At 37.0% G+C, this 20,363-nt stretch overlaps 1 protein-coding gene across 4 annotated transcripts; it reads left to right on the top strand.

The window, feature by feature from the left end:
* The first annotated feature begins 2,465 nt into the window (after positions 1-2,465).
* nt5c2a (5'-nucleotidase, cytosolic IIa) lies at positions 2,466-15,825 on the top strand. Of its 4 annotated transcripts, XM_089117065.1 has the most exons (19): positions 2,466-2,499; positions 3,513-3,630; positions 4,607-4,645; positions 6,213-6,286; positions 8,090-8,207; positions 8,296-8,391; positions 8,654-8,745; positions 8,851-8,908; positions 8,992-9,085; positions 9,198-9,251; positions 9,383-9,466; positions 9,565-9,606; positions 10,728-10,835; positions 10,919-10,985; positions 11,076-11,246; positions 11,765-11,816; positions 12,071-12,131; positions 13,619-13,795; positions 13,892-15,825. In XM_089117065.1, exons 2-19 carry the CDS (start codon positions 3,530-3,532, stop codon positions 14,120-14,122), a joined length of 1,719 nt encoding a protein of 572 aa, XP_088973191.1. In that variant the 5' UTR covers positions 2,466-2,499; positions 3,513-3,529; the 3' UTR covers positions 14,123-15,825. The 4 variants fall into 4 exon arrangements, with proteins under 4 accessions (XP_088973191.1, XP_088973193.1, XP_088973192.1 ...); XM_089117067.1 differs by lacking the exon at positions 9,565-9,606; XM_089117066.1 differs by lacking the exon at positions 4,607-4,645 and having other exon boundaries at positions 2,472-2,499; positions 3,511-3,630.
* The last annotated feature ends 4,538 nt before the right edge of the window (positions 15,826-20,363 follow it).

Raw genomic sequence — 20,363 nt, 5'->3', positions numbered from 1 at the left:
TATAGAGCCTTCCAGGCGAAAACCTGGCGAAAACACATGTATACATGCCTTAAAATGTAGCGAAAAAACACCCAATCTGGCAACACCAGCCACCAGTGTCGCACCGCGGCCGCCGGTGACAAAGCAAGGAGCGCCGAGGACGCGCACTGTCAATTAAACGGGTTTTATGACGAGGTCGGTGAGGATCAGAAAAATCTTACATTTATGTGCAAACTTTGCCCGTCGATAAAATAATTGTTGTCTGTGTTATGGGCTGTGGCAATAATAATAATAATAATAATAAAACAAAAGCTCGCAACAATATGGGAAAAAAACAAACTATTCCGCAAACAACAAGTGACGTCGTTGACCGTTGCTTACTCTTCTGCGCATGCGGGTCACCTCTGGGTCATTACACGTTCACACAGGAGATCACAAAAGGTCGCATTTAATTGGAAATGTGAACGGCCTTGCAAAAAAATCGAATTTTTAAAAAAAATCGGAATTGAGCATTAAGGCCTGCAGTGTGAACGTAGCCTAAGGCTACTTTTAAGTAGCCGATCACTGTACTCTCTATTAAACTTAAGACCATGGTTTTAGATGGCTACATGGGAAACCGTCTTGACCATTAAACAGATCAGGCTGGGCAGCTGGGTTACAAATGAAATATTTCAGACGTTTTTACAATTGATTTTAATGAAGAAAAAAAAAACATTAAATGTAAATTGCCCTCAGTCCTCCACCTGCATGAATTCCTTCCCTCCACTGAATAAGGAAGAATGGTTGGTTTACGACGAATGTTAGACAACATTAAATGACACATTTCATAAAATGTTACACCTTTAAATATATTTTAGGATTAAAATTGTACAAAAAGGTTTTTTTTGTCATGTAGCTCTTGATTCCTGATAATGAATACTCCAAATCATATCAAAACTCTTCTTGTTTTATAAATCTAGCAACACGTCTAAAGTTGTGACCACCAGTAGATGGTGATATTTCTCTCCAAGCCAATCTTTTCTGTGATGAGTGTGCACCCAGCGGCAACCTCCCTTAGACAGTAAAATAACTATCTAACTGCATTACAACGTATTACTGTCAGTTACACTTTATACGCATTAAACGTATACACCTGTCTATACGCCTTTAACGCCCTAACTGGGCAAAGGAGGCCTATGCTTTCCTCCTCATTATGAACCGGTAGGGCATAACCTGGGCCCTGAATGGTGTGTTGAGGGATTTAGGCACATATCCGTGTCTTGGTTTGAGTATGACTTTTGAGTCATTAGGCCCAAATTCCAGACACGTTGCGCTTATGAGAATGCTAGTAGATCCCCTATGCATTTTACTGACACAAGAGCCAAGAAAGAGTCATTTTACTGACACAAGAGCCAGAAACACTGTTTTGAAAGACAAGTGTTTTATATCCGACGTCTGGATCGGCTCAAATGGGGCTCCTTTCAGGGCTTCTAGCACCATAAGTCCCACATGGGGATAGAGGGGGGTCAGGGAGGATTCATCCTCTTAGCTCCTTTTAGGAAACAAATGACCAGACCATTTTTCCCCTCATGTGACAGGCCAGGCGCAGGTTCTGTAAATGCAGTTATGGCCTTCACAGACTTTGAGCGTGGATGAGGACCTTCCCTTATCCAGTAGCTATTGAAGGAAGGAAAGTACTTCCGTTACCCCAGTGCTTGTGGGTGGAAAACCTCGGGTTTTGAGGCATAGAGACGTCTGGTACATCGATCCAGTAGCACCTCAATGCAGAACATGAGATCCACGGGGAGGAGTCGGATCACGATCCAAGGGATGGATCGTGATGGGTAGGATTAGGGTTGGGTTTAGGGATTAGGGTTGGGTTTAGAGATCAGGGGGCAGAGTTGGTTAGGTTTAGGTGTATGTAAGGTGGGAGGAGTTGGATCTGGATCCGACTCCTCCCCGTGGATTTCATGTTCCTCAGTGAGCAGTGCACCATCAGCGGCGGCCGGCTGTTGACCGTCACTGAGCGAGCTGAGAAGCTGGCGGGCGAACCGGCGAGCAACTGTGCTCGACTGTAGAATCCAATTTTTTGACATGTCAGCATGACAATCAGAAAAAGTCCTGTAATAAATTGTCTCTGCATCAGAGCATGTCGGACCGCACTCGGACACATTTAACCGGCATGCATATCGTTGTGATCACCGGTGATCAGTTCTACGCAGATTTTGCTCATCTCAGACTTAAACAAGCCTATTTTCAACCATGTGTCCATTTTTCAACCAACAAGCCTATTTTCAACCATGTTAAATGTGTCCTGTCAGAATGACAATTACTGTCCAGTGTCCACCTCTGCTTTTAGATTCATTTTTCGGTTTACATTAGATCATGCAATCTATTATTTGAATCATATCACTTACACACACTACCAACAATGAAGTGTTCATATAAATTGTATTTAAATGAGCTCATTGTTTTTAAATGCATCATCTGCGCATGCGCAGTTTGTAGATAGCGCAGAGCTGCAGCTGTTGGTGTCGAGAGGTAAGTAACGTACTGACTGTGTGCAGAGATATAATGCGTTTCAATAATTAGTAGTTCTGTGATTAAATCGTTGCACACTACTGTGTATATAAGTGTTATAGCGGCATTCGTAAAGCATTTACCTCCCTTTTATACAGTAGTATCCAGTTGATCAAAACTAAAGGAATGTTAGTTAACGTTAGCTAGCTGGTGTGCTAACTTTACCATCACGGAACTCCATGAACAAGAGGAAAGATCTGCTCACATTTATAGCTTAATATTCCTTAGTAATTTTTTACACTGAAGATTTAATATGGTCTTTATTTGGATGAAACGACAATGGCTTTGAATTCAAATAAATGCATGAGAACCGTTCATTGTCTCTTAGATAAGACAAAAATGCCTATAATGTGCACAATATATTTTTTAAAGTATGTCATATTTTATCATTTGTGCGTATTTCATAGGCGGTCCTCACTATTTGTAATTACAGCCAAAGATTAATGTAACGTTAGAGAATGAAATATCACACGACATTCATTTTGGTTTTTGAGGGGGGAAAAAATCATATTGTAGAATATTGTGTGGTTTCTGCGAAGCTGCCCCTCGGTGTTAAACTTAGAAAATAAAGATTAGTTCAGTTTATGGGGTATTGAAAGAAACATGAAGCTGGCACTTTGCAATGGATTTAAACATTGTTTCAGGCAGCTGTCTGTGGTTATATCTGTTCTTCCTGTTCACGACTGTCTATCTTTTAGACAGGAAATTATGTTACACTGACATTATACATGGAGCATTGAAATAGATTCCATTAACATTTTGAGATTCTGTTAAAAATGTTTCATATCATATCTTATCTGCAGGGCCAGACTGAGCTATTGTGCAACAATTTAATGTGGCAAACAAATTCACATTCATTCTATTGTCAAGTCTGCTTGCATTGCATTAGCCTATAGTTTATTACTATTATTATTATTTATTAAAAGGCCTATAACCATTATTTGCATTTTAGAAAGTGTTGGTATTGTTCTCAGATTTATAACGGTTAAAGATGACGACCTCTTGGAGTGATCGGCTCCAGGATTATGCAGACCTTCCAGCCAACATGGATGGTTTATCCATGAAGAAGTACAGAAGAGAGGTGCATCACAGGTATTAATACATTTCACTTATGCCTTCAGCTTTGAGGCCATTACCAATATATTGGTCAAATCAGATTATGTAGTCTCTTGTTGACTTGAAAACCAATCCATTGTGATACCTAAATTTACTAGTTTCAAGACAAAACAAGTAAATTCAGGCATTTGGTGAAATGACTTTAAATGACCTGCTGGTCTGCCTTCCAGTTTATTATTGTCCATAATGAAGAAAGACAAATTCACATTGAGATATTTTATGCTCACTATTGTTTTAAGTAAAAGAAAAATTGGTGTCCATCCAATAAATTTTTAGATTTGTAATTGTGTTTTAATTACAAAAACTAGAATAAAAAAGAGATACACACATGGATAGTAGCATGTTTAACTGTTGCCGTGCCTTTTAGCTGCTTCATGTGCAGACATGTCTGTCTGTCAAATTCTGTCAACTTCATTTTTGAAATGATGTCAGCTTGCGTGTTTTGTAAGAAAATATTTTAAATTGCAAGCTTTTTTCTGAATTGAAAGAATATAGCGTTTTCTGGTTGTGCTCACTTATTGAATATTTAAAGAAGTATTACAATTATTTATTTTAAAACAACCATTGTAATATTGTATATGCATGCACATTCCAATACTCATATCTCATATTTTAGTAGACTAAATTTAATTATGCCCTTTGGCAGTTTAATCTGTCCTGTCAGCATAATACTGGAAAGTTCCTAAAATACTGTGTTTGTCACGGCAAACAGTTGTTTCTTAAGAGCAATCCTTATTTATATGCAACATTAACATGCAGATTTTTGCAGAAAAAAAAAAAGACACGTCATGGAAGTCACAAAGTGCAATATTAAAAAAAATCACAATGAATCTAATGGTAAGAAGTCTTGAATTGTCAATATTAGCAATCTGGACACAGTTCATTATGTGGTGGTATTAGCTGGTTTTATTACTGTTATAATATGTAGTCCATGTATTCCTTTATTACAAAGCTTACCACAGGAACTGGCCCACTGTCATCCCTATATGAGGTATGCCAAAGTTTTGTCGTCGACCTGCAGTGCTGATTGATCATCTCTTGTAATTGATGGTTTTTTCACCAATGTACTCATCACAGCACAGCACTAAAACTGTAAGATGAACAAAACCATCAATGCTTTTGCACTGTGCTGTGACTGTATATAGGTGTCCATGGGAAGACCTGTGATGGGAATTTAATCTGTGAGATCATTCCTTCATTCTCCCTTCCTCTAGCTGTATCTCCCTCCTTCATGCTTTTAACACATAATTTCACATAATTTGTAACGTAACACCTCATTTGTTCCTAGTGTAAATGCAGCTTTATTTTTAATGTTTCACTTCAGATATAGTTGGTTAAAGATCAGGGGAACTAAAATAAAATGAATTGTAGTGCACTGCTTTTAACATAATTTAGAAAACAACTGACAATTGTACCGTTTTAAAATTTGAAAGACAATAACAGATATGTTTTATACTTAAAATACAGTATTATTTATCGAGGTGTAAATCTTTTTTATCTCTTAACATAATGAAATGTAAAAAAGCTTCTCAAATGCAGATATAAGAGCACATATTTTGCAAGTAATTGTGATGAATCATAAATTGGTATTATTCATATATCAGTCTAAAGCTACACTAATGAAATTTATTTTGAAAGAAATGAATACTTTAATTCAGCAAGGCTGCATGAAATGAATAAAAATATTTTCAAATAAATGCTGTTATTTCGAACTTTCTGTGAATCAAAAAATGCTCAAATTTATTATGCTTTCCACAAGAGAAATATTAAGCAACACAACTCTTTTAAAAACATTAATCAGAAATGTTTCTTGAGTACCAAATCAGTATATTAGATTGATTCAAAGGATCATGTGACTGGAGTAATGACTGCTAAAAATTCAGCTTTGCAGAAATAAATTCGAAAATAAAATTGAACACAGTTATTTTAAATATTTCAAATTATTACCGTTTTTGCATTATTTTTGATCAAATAAATGCAAATGGAAATATGAGACTTCTTTCATAAGCATAAAAAAATCCTATCGTCAAACTTTTTAAAAGGTATACTAGAGTTTATTCCCCAGATGAGTGGTGTCACTGTCATCAAAAAATAAAAAGGAAAACATGTTTTTCAGGTTTGTAAAACAGATTAAACAGCAGACTACAAGGATGTTTTCTCCTGATTTTATTGTATTTTATTTCAATCATTCTGTTTTTGGTGTGTCATGTTAAAACAGTGGCCAATCACCTGCTAATATCCACCTGGAATACTTGATTTAACTGGAAATCAAGGAATATTACCTTGCCATTTGCTCCACCTCATATTTTGCTGCTGTTGGCTGAACTAGGAATAGATATAAATTAACCGTAATGCATAAATTCAGATTTATTGCTTTCACAGGTCACACTATGTCAGTGTAAATCAATATCTACACTAACCTAAACTCCCTGAGAGCTGAACAGCTCACAGGTTAGACTCAAGCCAATAGTCTGTTGAATTTAACACTGTTTGCAAATAAGAGAATATTGAATATGCATGGCATTACTCTTAAATTGATTGTGTTTTTACGTCCACAGAGTTTTTGTCAATAGAAGTTTGGCAATGGAGAAGATAAAATGCTTTGGCTTTGATATGGACTACACTCTAGCAGGTAAGAAGTACTAGTCTTCTTTCTATGAACTACCTGTGTGACAGATGAGGTCTGCATCATGACTTGTTTTCATTTGTGTAATCAGTTCAAAAGGATTGCGAAATGGCAGTACCATTGGCTGGTACTGTAAGCTAATCCTTGATCTCATATATTTGGTGGTGTCATGGCTCTGCAAATAGCACCTCTGTGTCTGAGGACACGTGCTTGATTCCTTCCTCTTAAAGCTATAAACATCTTAGATGGATGGATGCACTGACATCCATGATATGAAATATGGTGCTTTTGATTGGTCAATTTCCTGATGGGTCTGTAATGATAAACAAGTGATAATGTTCACTGGAAAAATGTTTTAAGTTCTTTTCCAGCACGCAGCCTAATATTAACACCAAATGTGAGCTGCTTAGTCTGAAAGATCAATGCGTGTTTGCTGTGTAACTTCCTTCTAATTGCAGTGCAGTGAATTTGCTTAGTATGGCAAATGTTTCAACAGATAAAAAGTGAAGAGAAGTGTTTGTAGCCAGACTTTGATCTAACTTATCCATTTGAAGGGGTCACCAAATAGGTTTTATTGCACAACTATTTTGACTCCATGTTGGTTAGTTTCCAAGTGTCTTTAGTTAAAAGTAGTCTCTGATACTTGGTTGAACAATGAAAGCGTCATGATAGGACAGACAATTTGAGATATTCGTGAAGCTTGACCACAGAGGGTCGACTGTGTTTTATCAATGTTGACATTTACTTCCTCTCTTTCAAGCAGAAGTCTGTAATTTCTTTGGGAAAATGTTCATTTAGCTGATCTGGCTAATGTTGGGTTTTTTGAAAAATGGCACATATTAATGTCTGGGGCCTATACAAGTCCTGAAAAAGGTTCACTTAAACCTTTTTGTTTCTACAGAATATTAAGCAGTTCATTTGTCAACTTGAAGTCATTCACATAGCAGTCATTCCAAATCCATTTATAGATTCATCCTAATTGAAGATGGAAATAGTGTGCTGTGAAAACGGGCTTGGTTTAAAATAGGAAATGAGAGGCACCATGAGCTAAAACAGGGTTCCCAACCAAGAGTTTATTAAAAAAATGGCAAAGTCCTTCATGAGATTGATAGAAATGCTAATGATGATGATCTTTGTTGTAATATTTTAAGTTCATTTTGACATGGAAATTATAAATGGGTTCTAGAAATGTCTTATACTTTTACCAGCAAATGGAGCATTTGGCAACAATCATACCGTTTTTCAGTTGTTTTTTAATATATACACTACCGTTTACATGTTTGGGGTCAGTAAGTTTTTATTTTTTGAAAGAACTGAATACTTTTGTGACAGTAAAGACATTATAATAACACAAAAAAAGTATTTATTTCAAATAAATGCTGTTCTTTTGAACGTTTTATTCCTGAAATAATCCTGAAAAATAAATTACGGTTTCCACAATAATATTGAGCTAAAAAACTGTTTTCAACATTGAGACTAATAAGAAGAAAAATTTATTGAGCACCAAATCAGCAGCATATTAGAATGATTTCTGAAGGATCACGTGACACTGAAGGCTAAAGTAATGATGCTGAAAATTACAGGTAATGGAAAATGACATTGTAAATTGTAATACCGTATTATTAATACCGTATACTATAAAATAACTGTTAGTACTGTATTTTTGATCAATTAATGCAGGCAGCCTATGTGAGCATAAGACACAAAATATCTTGCCGATTTCACACATTTGAACAGAAGTGTATACGATAACATTTGTCATTTACTGCTTTCAGATAACCTTGCCTCTGTTCTCTCCTCTGTTAATAGTGTATAAGTCTCCAGAGTATGAATCTCTTGGCTTTGATCTGACTGTGGAGCGACTGGTTTCCATTGGTTACCCACAAGAGCTGTTAAATTTTGTCTATGACCCTGCATTTCCCACAAGGTGATTTGAAAGTTAATTTTCCCAACATGCTACTTTTCTGTATTTCAAGTGCGTGTTTTGATTCACACACATTTTTTACATCTTTCAGAGGCTTGGTGTTTGATACAATGTATGGAAACCTGTTGAAAGTAGATGCATATGGAAACATCCTTGTGTGCGCTCATGGTTTTAACTTCATGCGTGGGTGAGTCGGCACTCATGATTCAAGAGCTACTGATTAGTGAAGCGTGGTGCTTCCTTTGTTTGTGTTTATTTGTTGACAGATAATAAAATCTTAATTTTTATGATTTAGTTTTTATTAGAACCCCTTTTTATTTGCAAGAAAATGCACTTGTGCGTTATTCCCAATGTGCATTAAGCAAATTTATAGTGTAATTTCATGTAGACTTTTCTTGGTCTCACCTTCAGCAAATGTGTGTGTTGTGTATTTGTATTTTTTGTTTTAGTCCAGAGATAAGAGAGCTGTACCCAAACAAGTTCATTCAGCGTGGAGATACAGAGCGGTTCTACATCCTCAACACACTCTTCAACCTCCCAGGTCAAAATCTTTTATCAACTAATATCAAAAAGCAAAAGAATATATTGAAACTATAGCATATTATGTATAGTCAACAAGTTAAGTTTGGTTTTTTTGTGTTATTAGAGACATACCTCTTTGCCTGCCTGGTTGACTTCTTCACTAGTTGCTCCAGATATACAAGGTTTGTTTTTGTGCCCTCCTTTTAATGCTTCGGTTGAATATCTGAATTCCCATTTTATAAATAATTATTTTCTGCCTCCTCAGTTGTGAGATGGGCTTTAAAGATGGAGATCTTTTCATGTCCTACAAGAGCATGTTTCAAGATGTCAGAGATGCTGTGGATTGGGTCCATTTCAAGGTAAAGGCTATTTTTAGGTGTCAAAATATTCATTTATTTAAAAAAAGAAACCCCTTTCTGCACTCTATATGAATGTCATACTTTGAATAATCACTTTTGTGTGATATTTTAGGGCTCACTAAAGGTGAAAACGGTTGAAAACCTGGAGAAATATGTTGTAAAGGATGTAAGTCCTCTTGCAGGCCAGCATTTTTTGTTACCTTATGTAGATTTGTATGTTTTTTTATAATAAATTATAGTTTATAGTTTACTGGCGTAATGTTTTGCTTACATATCTTTTTTGTCTTCTTCATTTAGGCCAAATTGCCATTGCTTCTAAGCCGAATGAATGAAGTTTCCAAAGTGTTCCTTGTTACCAACAGTGACTACAAGTACACAGATGTGAGTTTATCAACCATCTGACATTCATCATTTAAGATGTGACCAAATATGTTGGACTTACATTAGAAATCATAATTTCTTCTCCTTTATTCTTTCAGAAAATCATGACATACTTGTTTGATTTTCCACATGGTCCAAAAGTAAGTGTTGTTTTTATTTATCATACTGGTACACTAGCATACCAGTGGTACTTTGTTCTTTTTATTTGTCTCAGATCCCCAATGAAAATGTCCGGCAGCGACAAAGAACCGTACACATTTCACATATCATTTGTGTAGCAAGCTGCCTTGTGTAGAAAACCCCCCTAAGGGTCAATTCGCCGGCTATTATGTGTCTATAACACCATCAGATTTTTCATTAAAAAATTTGCTATTAACAAATACTGGGAAAAGGAATATGAACATAAAGACAAGGAGTATCATAGCACAGGCCACATATGAACTCATTGTGTTGCGTTTGTACTGCATACACAAAGACAGTTAGGGCCAATCCCAATTCTACCACTTTCCCCTTCACTTTCCCCTTCCCCTCCGTGTTGCGCGTCCACGTGAAGGGGTAGGGTTGTCCCAATTCTCTTTTGGTTGGAGGGGGAGGGCCAGGGGGAAGGGCCAGATAGCCCTTCAAACAAAGATTTTTCGGGAGCACACTTTAAACGAAGGGGTATGAGAAGTGTCACTGCTAACCCAGGCTGGCTGCCCAAGCGACAAAGGAGACCCATAAATTTAAGTATTTGTGGCTTTAATAAGTATTGTAACGACAAATAATGATTTGCTTTATGGTACATTCAAAATTGTGTTCATATTTACGGTCAGTTTCTTCACAGAAACGTTTGTAAAAAAAAAAAAAAAAAAAAAAAAAAAAAAAAAAAAAATCGCTAAAATTACTGTAGTTTGCTAACGATAGTCCTGCAACATATTTTCGTCGTCTCCGTTGTTTCCTGCGAATTTCACAAGATAAATGCAAGAAAATAGCTGTAACCCACGCGACTGAGATGACTGCAGCTGTCGACGGCATCTTGGACGTTGTGATAAACATCAGCGCATCTCCTGTGACGTAGGCGCTAGCGACGACTTATAATGACGTTTAACGGAGGCGTAGTGGTGTCCCATTTCTTAGGGGAATATTTTCACCCCTACGCATTGCCACTCTGTTTCAAGGGTCAAGGGGAAGGCGAAGGGGTAGGGCTAGGGGAAACTGAAGGGGTAAGGGGTAGAATTGGGATTGGCCCTTACTGATTGAATGTATTATTTGTTTATTACAGGCAGGTACACCCCATCAGCCCTGGCAGTCCTACTTTGACCTTATTCTGGTGGATGCCAGGAAGCCAGTGTTTTTTGGAGAGGGCACAGTGCTCAGACAGGTGGACACGGTAAGCTCCGCTAGACTCACTTGAGTAGATTCCTGTGATGAACTTGTTCCTGTGATTGATTCAGCCACGTGTCTGTTCTGTAGACCACTGGGAGATTGAAGATCGGGACATACACTGGTCCTTTGCAGCATGGCATTGTGTATTCTGGTGGTAAGAGAAAAAATTAATGTCAGTTTTCATATTTTTTTAACAGTCTTTGTCTGAACTGCTTGATTAAATTTGTTTACTGTTCCTTCTCAGGTTCCTCAGATATAGTTTGTGACCTATTGGGAGCAAAAGGAAAAGAAATCTTGTACATCGGTGACCACATTTTCGGAGACATCCTGAAGTCTAAGAAGCGCCAGGGCTGGAGAACGTTCCTGGTCATTCCTGAGCTGGCTCAGGAGCTGCACGTGTGGACCGACAAGAGCTGTGAGTCATTATATTATAGTTAACTAAAACTAAAATCATTAAAAAAAAATGTTTCTACTTGAAATCAAATAAACGTTAATTAAAATGAAATAAGTTTCATTGTTTTATTTATTGGTTTATTTGCCAAAGCAACATTTTATTTTGTGTAACTTACTTGATGTACTAAAATAACTAAAACTGAAATTAAAAGATACAGACATTGTAATCTTTTGTAGTACTGTAAAATAAAATAATAATGATTACAATAATTATTAATATTGTTATTGTAAATAATAATAATAACAAATCTATTAATACTTTTCTGACAAAATAAATAGAATTATAATTATTATTGTTAATAATAAAAAATAAATTTCTTTATAACATATTACATTATAATATAATATATTATTATTAAACACTTTTTAATAGTACAGTAGTGTATTACTGCTATAGTGAGATTTCTTTATTATTTTAATGAAATAATAATTGGGGGTGGGGAAGTACATAGTTCACTGAGTTCTCTCTTTGTTTTGCAGCACTGTTTGAGGAACTACAGAGTCTGGACATTTTCCTGGCAGAGCTCTACAAGTAAGTATCATCCATGAACTGCCACCATCCAGTGCTCGTGTGTGCTGGCATTCATGGGACACGACACTGACACTCCCTCCCTGCTGTCTGCTCTGCAGCCATTTGACATGCAGAAAAAGGGGTGTATATTCTTTTCTATTTAAAGGCTAACAGTTCATGGCTTCAATTGCATTTAACTCCTTTGACACCATTCTCATCCTGCACCTCTCTGTTTCCCCTGCCATTTTCTCAATCCTGTCTTTTTTTGTTCACAGGCATTTGGACAGCAGTAGTAATGAAAGACCCGACATCAGCTCTCTTCAGAGGAGGATTAAGGTATATTTCTTTATACAAACGGAAGCAGTACGCTGTGCACTGACAATCCTGTCAGTAACATCGTGTTACTGTAGTGAAAAATCCATTTCCATGAGGAAAAGAAATTATAATGTGTATATAATGTGTAATAATTTATAAAGGCTTTCCACATTTATAATGTGCATGAAAGTTCCAAAGCATCCATTTTTAAAAAGATGCATGAAAGACAAATACTTTTAAAAACTTTATAAAAGCGGTATGTGTAGCAAAAAAAGAAGCACATCAAAGAATACAATTATTATTTATTTTGATGAAATGTTCTTTTTTGGATGCCAGATTTAGGTTTTATTGAAGTCCTAATGACACTAATCATATTTTAATTTTGAACAGAGAGTGAAATAATATATTATTATTTTTAGAAATATTCAGTAGAATGAGTGAATATTCAGTAAATATCAAAGTAATTAAAATAGCTGTTTTCTATTTTAGTAGATTTTTAAAATATGATTTATTCCAGTGATCGCAGAATTTTCAGCATCATTACTTCTGTGTCACACGATCCTTCTGGAATCATTCTAATATGCCGATTTGCTGCTCAAGAAACATTTTTATGATCAATGTTGTGATGATGATAATAATAAAAAACAGTCGTGCTGCTTAATATTTTTGTGGATGAACATTTTTTTCAGGAAAATTGACATTAAAAAAACATTTTTTGTCACATACATCAAACGTCTCCTCACTATCGGCTAGCGGCTTGTTCCCCTAAACACACTGTAAAAAAACGCGGCCTCTGTAGACACCACAGGCTCCACAAACGGCAACAAAAACAATCATGTCTCACCCGGACCACGAAACCTAACAAACAGTTTTCCAGCCAATCACTGGCAAGAAGTATTTGAGGGTGGGTCTGGGGGGTTAGTGCGCGTGCACATGAAGGGTGTGTGTGTGTGTGTGTGTGAAGGAGAGAGAAGCATAAGAGGGAAGTTTGAAAAATGGCCGAAACACGACCAAAGAGACGTCGTTCTGAGGAACAAATTAAAAAGAAGAAGGAGTCGGATAAAGAACGTGCGAAGTTCCGAATTTACATCGGTAGCAAAGCTTTTGAACGATGGCGAGAACTCCGGCGGCAGAAGGGCTTCCAGTCCGGGTAACGTTAAATTGTTTTTTTTCTTCTAAATTGACGCTTATGTTCGCCAAACCCACACAAGGATATAATTAGCTAGAAATGCACGTTCACAATTATTTCAGGAAGGACGGAAGGGAGGGGGAGGAGATGAGATGCGGAGGAGGGAGGGTCTAGCAAGCCTCCGATTTGTTTGAAAATATTCCGAACGTCAACACCCAGGATCGCTCAGAGAACCTTTAAATAGAAATAATATTATACATGTTTCTACTGTCGATTATGATCAATTTAATGCATCCTTGATTAATACAAGTTTTTTTTTAAAAAAGTCTTACTGACCATTACCTAAATCAAACTGTGTCTGTATCTCTAATTTTCTCAGAAAGTGACCCATGACATGGACATGTGCTATGGGATGATGGGAAGTCTTTTCCGCAGTGGCTCTCGTCAGACTCTGTTCGCGTCTCAAGTGATGCGTTACGCTGACCTGTACGCTGCGTCCTTCATCAATCTCCTGTACTACCCCTTCAGCTATCTGTTCAGAGCTGCCCACGTCCTGGTAAGCTCAACAAACACAATGTCTACAGTTGATACATTGGTCATAAAAGTCAAGAAACTTTTAGTTGACATTTTTTTGTCTGTGGTTTACAATCAGATGCCTCACGAGTCGACCGTGGAGCATGCTCACGTGGACATTAACGACACGGAGTCGCCCATGGCCACGCGCAACCGCCACTCCATCGACTTCAGAGACCTCGAGTGCAAGAGACACCAGCTGACCCGTTCCATAAGCGAGATCAACCCTCCACACCTCTTCCCTCAGACGCCACAGGAGATCACACACTGTCACGATGAGGATGATGATGAGGAAGAGGAGGAAGAATAAGCCTGTGACATTGCGTAGAAATGTGTCTATGGTTTAAACAAGTGTGAGCATTGCATTCACACTCAGCCATCTATTTTGTAGATATATAAGAGAGGATGATAATTTCTCACGAAACGTATTACTTTTTTAGAGTTAAAGGTTTGATGAGAGTCTGAAGCTAAAACTGGGTTTTGATACTGTAGTTCTAGCTTCTTATTTTTGAATGAGATTTACAGATGGCCTCATTTTAAAATGCATTGAAAAAAATTCAAACGGTAACAGGAAGAACAGATTCCTGTTTAAACTGAATTACAGAATCAGTTAAAATTATATTTGCATGATATTGAGGGAACGTTACAAGGTACGTCACTGATTTAAGCTTGATAAAATAGCATGGATATTTCATGACGTATTGTAGACTGCCTTCAAACTTTGGAGATGAGCCATGTAGCATGCTGGGAAATGCCACGCCAACAATACACCTTGCTCAGTATCTGTCTTACTGCCTATTCAAGCACTCTAACATTGCCATCTTCATTTCAAAACTGGTAGTATGCAAATTGCTGTCATATTATTCGGTAAAAAATGGAACACATGCAACCGTTGCCAATTTATGCAGAGTGAGATACAGGAACTGAAGTGTTATAACTGGAAAATGCAGACAACACTGAAACACTGACTAATGCACTTTCCATGATCACTGTGTTATCATTAAACCTTGAATCTAGAGCTTAGATTCGTTATTTACTATTTTTATATCCACTGATCCAGTTAATTCAACCAGATATATTTAAAACATTTTGCTTGATATTAGTGTAACGGTTAGCTTTTTGACAGTTGGCAGTGATTTAAGATTGTGAGTTGGTCTGAATGCATGGCACAAAGACTTGCGGGTGGCATTGGACCAAAAGGGGGCTCATCCATGGGTCACACTCTGACATAATGAACATTTGTAACCCATACAGTAACAGTCTAGATGGTGTTCTGATCAACATCAGAAGTTGTTTTGTCTTTTGTTATTTTTTTTTATTTTTTTTATCAAAAAGGGAATTTATGATGTGTCTGTGTTGCTTTGGAATACTTTAACATGTGCACTCCTATATTTACAACTGTATTGGTTTATTTTGAACAGTACTGTTGAATTTGGACTGAAAGGTGAGGGCCATCATGCCAATGTAATATGTGAATGGATGCTTTAACCAGTGTCTTTCATTTAAATTCTCAGTAGCTCTTGGAGATTATTGATTCTGTGACTGTATTGTGTAATAGTGACATTTGAGTTTGGTTTAATCTAATCAAACACCCCTCTGTTTATTTTTAGGCATTCTTATTCAGGTTAAATCTGCTGTAAAGTGGGGGTGGGATTTTTGATTCATCTGTGCCTTTTATCGTTTCAAATTTCTTGATTTGTTTGATTTTGTTTGTGCCCACGGCCTGTGAATCCCTGTTTTCAAAATAGTTTTCTTTTAATATTGCGTCATGTTTTTGCAGGATTTTTATGTTCGTTTAGTTTGCTATTATTTACTACAAAGCGAACTTTGTACTTCTAGAACTTTGTTGATATTAATGTAGTTTAAATATAGAAATACATCAAACCCCTTTTAACTCAGATGTCTTTAATTTTTAATGTTATGTTTTACATTGTTTGCCACAGACAGGATTGGTTTTCAGTGCGTTGGCTTGTTGCATATGAAAAAAAATAAAGATCCTGTCATGCAGCGCTCCCTGGTGGTCAATATCTGTATTTTGCACCTTCAAAAAACAACATGAAAAATTTTGTCCTCACTAAATAAACCCTGAAGATTTATTTAAATACTATCATCTCATACATATAACTACTGATAGGAAAACTCCTACAAATGCATAAATGAAAGAAGGTCAGTCGCAAAAATAACTGTCCATGCCTCTTCAGCGCAATTTTTTCACTTTGTGTCCTAGTAAATTATGATGTTTAAATCAATACTGGTTTTAGCACCTATAATATATGTGAACATTTTAGACCATTTTTACAATCACAATATAAATTCATATTTTTATACTAAGCATTATTAGAGAGCCCCCTCTGGCACCCTTAAGCTTTTGAATTATTGTTTTGCAGTGTTTTTTAAGGGGGGAGGGGGGGGGCTGCTTTTTTTCTTTGCATGATTGTGTTTATGGGGTGCAATATAATATGTATTCGTGGTTTCTCTTTTTTAAAAAGTCTTATTTTTCATAAACTTCACCTTTATTGTCAGCCGCGCTCTCCTCTGTTCCCTGAACGACCGGTCGACTTACTGATTCTATGAAACCACTCCCTCAGAAACAGGCAGTGGGCTCAGATTGGTTAGTTTGGGCCGGTGTGTGGTGATTGGCTAAACTGTCGCTCACGTTGTCCGGAACCTTTACGGGCGAAACGTGCCTGCACGAGGCAGATTTAGATTCAGACCGAGATAGCGGCGATTAAGAGAGTCCAACAGAACCTCATCACACACGGCTCTTACTAAACGTTTCTGAATGATATTTTGCTACATTTTTTTTTACTTTATACACATTTGTTTAACACAATAGCATCTGACTGGCAACAATAGCAACTGACTGGCTACTAATGTCATACTCAAACAGCGTGGCAATTAGTTTAAGTTCTTGATCAAATCGAAAATAACGTCATAAAAATATACATGAAAAATACGTTTAAAACATTAGTACTTATACAAAATTCAGGTCCATAATGTTTGCACCAGTCTATGGTTTGTATGCGTTTGTCGTGGACACAAAATAGCATAACTGCTAGCCTAGTGGCTATGAAGCCAGCGCTGGCATTTGAAAAAAATAAAACACAAGGTCTGGAATTATACATGCAAATACATTTAAAATGATTAAGTCTTAGCCTACTTACAGGTTGTGGCCCAACAACTGTTGCCTCTGGTTTTAAAGCTGGAGCTGCTTCGTGTTTTTTAGTAACAGTTTTATTGTTGAATTCGTGGAGATTCTGGAAGCTGTCTTCCGTAAATGCGCAGCACAGAGAGCTAGATTACGATCGTCATAGGAACATAATCAAACCTGAATCAAACACAAGTGAACTACTTGCACTGAGCTTCGCGACGCACTTCCGTTTGGAAACAATACAGATCACTTATTTCCGGTTACGTTTACTTTCAATGTAGGCTGGGCTACTGCGGTCTAGTCTCGCGTAGCCAGACACGTTTGCGTTAACACGCTCCATTGGAGAGATATCCAGATGTTTATTCGCCTCTGCCAGAGCCTGGCCTCTGCCATAACGACCTATTGGTTTTCATTAAACCGAGAAAATGGAATTTTGTTTTATTCACGATCACTGCAGAAATGTTCTATTATTTAAAATGCAAAAAAAAAAACTTGTATTATTTTCAAGGTGAAAATGATTCATTTGCATGGCTCCACGCCGAAGAAAAAGTCTAAATGTCACGTTTTTAATGAAGCAGCCTTGAGTAAAATGTCTATTTTTCCGGCGTCCCCCCAGCTCCTCGTTTAAGCAAAAGGTACGCTAAAAACAACGTATTATATCGACGTTAAACCACGTTAACCATAACCTTTTAAATACTCGACCTAGTTTCATTGCTTAGCAACGAGAAGAAACTCCTGTAACTTCAGTGCCCAACCCGTAACACGACAAGACGTGAAATAATCACGTTGGTCCACTTTGGAAAACGTGTAGATGTCACGGTTTAGTTTAAACTCAAAACCATAAATAGGGCTATACTGCCCTCTTGTGTCAAATTATATTTCTATATATTTTTTTTTTTCCAACAAATAAAACCAAACCTGCAATAAAACCCTGTCCAATACATCCTTGAACTCGACAGATGTAGTGGCTCAGTTGATAAAGCATTGGCCTTTAATCAAGAAGACCTGAGTTCAATTCCCTTACTTGTGTTGATTTGTTGTGATTATATCAAACAAAAGTGGCCTAAACAATATTTCTTTAACCCGGTATCGTGACAAGACGTGAAATAATCACTTTGGTGCACTTTTGAAAATGCGTAGATATCACCCCCTCAAACGTGAAACTTACACTTAAACTGAAACTACCTATTGGTTTTCATTAAACTGAGAAAAATGGAATTTTGTTTTATTGACGATCACTGAGAAATGGTCTAATATTTAAAATGCAAACAAAATGTATTATTTTCAAGGTGAAAAGGATTCATTTGCCTCGATCCACGCTGAAAAAAACGTCTAAATGCCACATTTTAATGAAGCAGCCTAATGAGTAAAATGTTTTTCCGGCGTCCCCCCAGCTCCTCGTTTAAGCAAAAGGCACGCTAAAACAACGTATTACATCGACGTTAAACCACGTTAACCGTGTTAATCATAACCTTTTAAATACTCAACCTAGTTCATTGCTTAGCAACGGGAAGAAACTCCTGTAACTTCAGTGCCCAACCCGTATCACGACAAGACTGGTCCAATTTGGAAAAAGTGTAGATGTCACGGTTTAACTCAAAACCATAAATAGGGCTATATTGCCCTCTTGTGTCAAATTATATTTCTATATTTATTTTTCCAACAAACAAAACCAAACCCGCAATAAAAGCCCATCCAATACACCCTTTAACTCTAACTTCCTCACCTTTGAATGTGTGTGACTGTGTGGTAATGTGGGCTGGTATGGTTACAGTGCCAGGGATGCCAGTCTGCCGCTACATTTAGGCCTGCAATATGCATTATTCTCTGTATCGAATCATGCTATCTTATTCCCCACCCCAGCCCCTGATGTTTCGGGTTCAGCCCCTGATGTTTTTGAAACCTAGAAACGCCCCTGCTATTTATTATTCAGAATCGAACAGTTAGAAAGAAAATATATTTATAGGAACATAGCAGGCTCAAGATAATTAATACAGAGATCGTTATTCATTGTTTTAATCAATTGGCATCCATAAAACGTAGTGATAATCTGCATTCTCATGTATGGACGTGCGATGAACACTCTAACCGGAAACTCCCGGTATGTAATAAGTAGAACGCGGAAGTAGTTGTGCAAGTAGTCCATTGTATCTATTGTTGACGAAGCATCCGTGGGAAGCCCGAACACAGAAGACCTGGCGGCTGGGTGAACACAACACACTCAACGAGCAGCAGAAATATGATCATGCCTTTTTTTTTGCATTTTCCAGAGGGAGGGTTGATGCAAATGTGTGGGTTAGTGACGTCTAAAACCCAGCTGTAGTCCCAATCGAGTCTTTTTTGTAGGCAATATACTTCCTGATTTTTAAAAGATGATATCTCTGCTTACACTAAACTTTCAGCGCTGCAACTTTGCAGATACTGTTCATGCACCAACAGCAACATTACACACTATTTAAAATGAAAAAAGTGAAATCGCAATCATTAACACGAGTTCATGTTAACACGACAGTTTCACACGTTTTGTCCCTTTTGTGTAACTTCACGTCTGCTGGATAGGTATAAACAGAATAGACAGGCTTTGGCATAAACAAACTGCTTTGGTGTGTCGTCATCATCGTCTTGCTGATTCCCTCCCTGTTCTGTGACTGGTTCCCTAGATGAGGCGAAAATTTGGTCCATAGTATCCAGACTTAGCTAGCAGCGTGAATAAAATTGCGCTGCGGCAAAGCAGTATGGGGAAACACACAGGCTAGCTGTTTTATTTGCCATCACTAAATATTAAACACATCAATCAGAGTTACATCTGCCGTAATCTAACCTTTAAAAAAATGCAAGCAGGTAGGCATAAAGTTGTCAAACTGTTTTATTATAGCAATTTCCATCTGCATTATATATATATATATATATATATATATATAATATGTATATTTAAATCTGATATAGCATTTTCTGGTTTATAGTATGTAAGCATACAATAGTACTCTCTGATTTATGACTGACTGTACAATATCTCTATACACATTCAAGATTGAAAATAGCAGCAGTGTATGACAGACTCAAACGGCATGTTAGAGCACCACATTTTTAAAGACATTTCCTCTTCTCTATGGCAGGCGATCCAATGTGAAAACACTGATCTGACCTGTAGGACATCACCAAATGCTTTAAGCGAAATGAAAGGGCGTTCCTCTTTAACACAGTGTGAACAAAATGGAATAAGTGTTTGATAAAGAAGAACAGGAATAAAGCCTTTGTTAGCGCTTAACAATCACTATTTTACATCTCAACAATAGTTATGTTACTCTAACAAACTTATTCTACCTCTCAGTCTCTTATTAAATTCTGCAAGTTTACTTTTGGTTATTTTGTCCTACCTGTGAGCTCATTAATTGGTCAT

The sequence above is a fragment of the Pimephales promelas genome, chromosome 11 (assembly GCF_988280905.1).
Source record: "Pimephales promelas chromosome 11, fPimPro1.hap1.1, whole genome shotgun sequence".
Taxonomy (NCBI): Eukaryota; Metazoa; Chordata; class Actinopteri; order Cypriniformes; family Leuciscidae; genus Pimephales; species Pimephales promelas.
This window is presented reverse-complemented; position numbering and strand designations above follow the sequence as displayed.

Bases quoted from the DNA above. Each gene is read 5' to 3' on its own strand.
- nt5c2a (XM_089117065.1), top strand. From the start codon at position 3,530: ATGACGACCTCTTGGAGTGATCGGCTCCAGGATTATGCAGACCTTCCA. The intron at 4,646-6,212 runs GTATGCCAAAGT...TTACGTCCACAG, and splicing joins CACTGTCATCCCTATATGAG to AGTTTTTGTCAATAGAAGTT. The intron at 6,287-8,089 runs GTAAGAAGTACT...CTCTGTTAATAG, and splicing joins TATGGACTACACTCTAGCAG to TGTATAAGTCTCCAGAGTAT.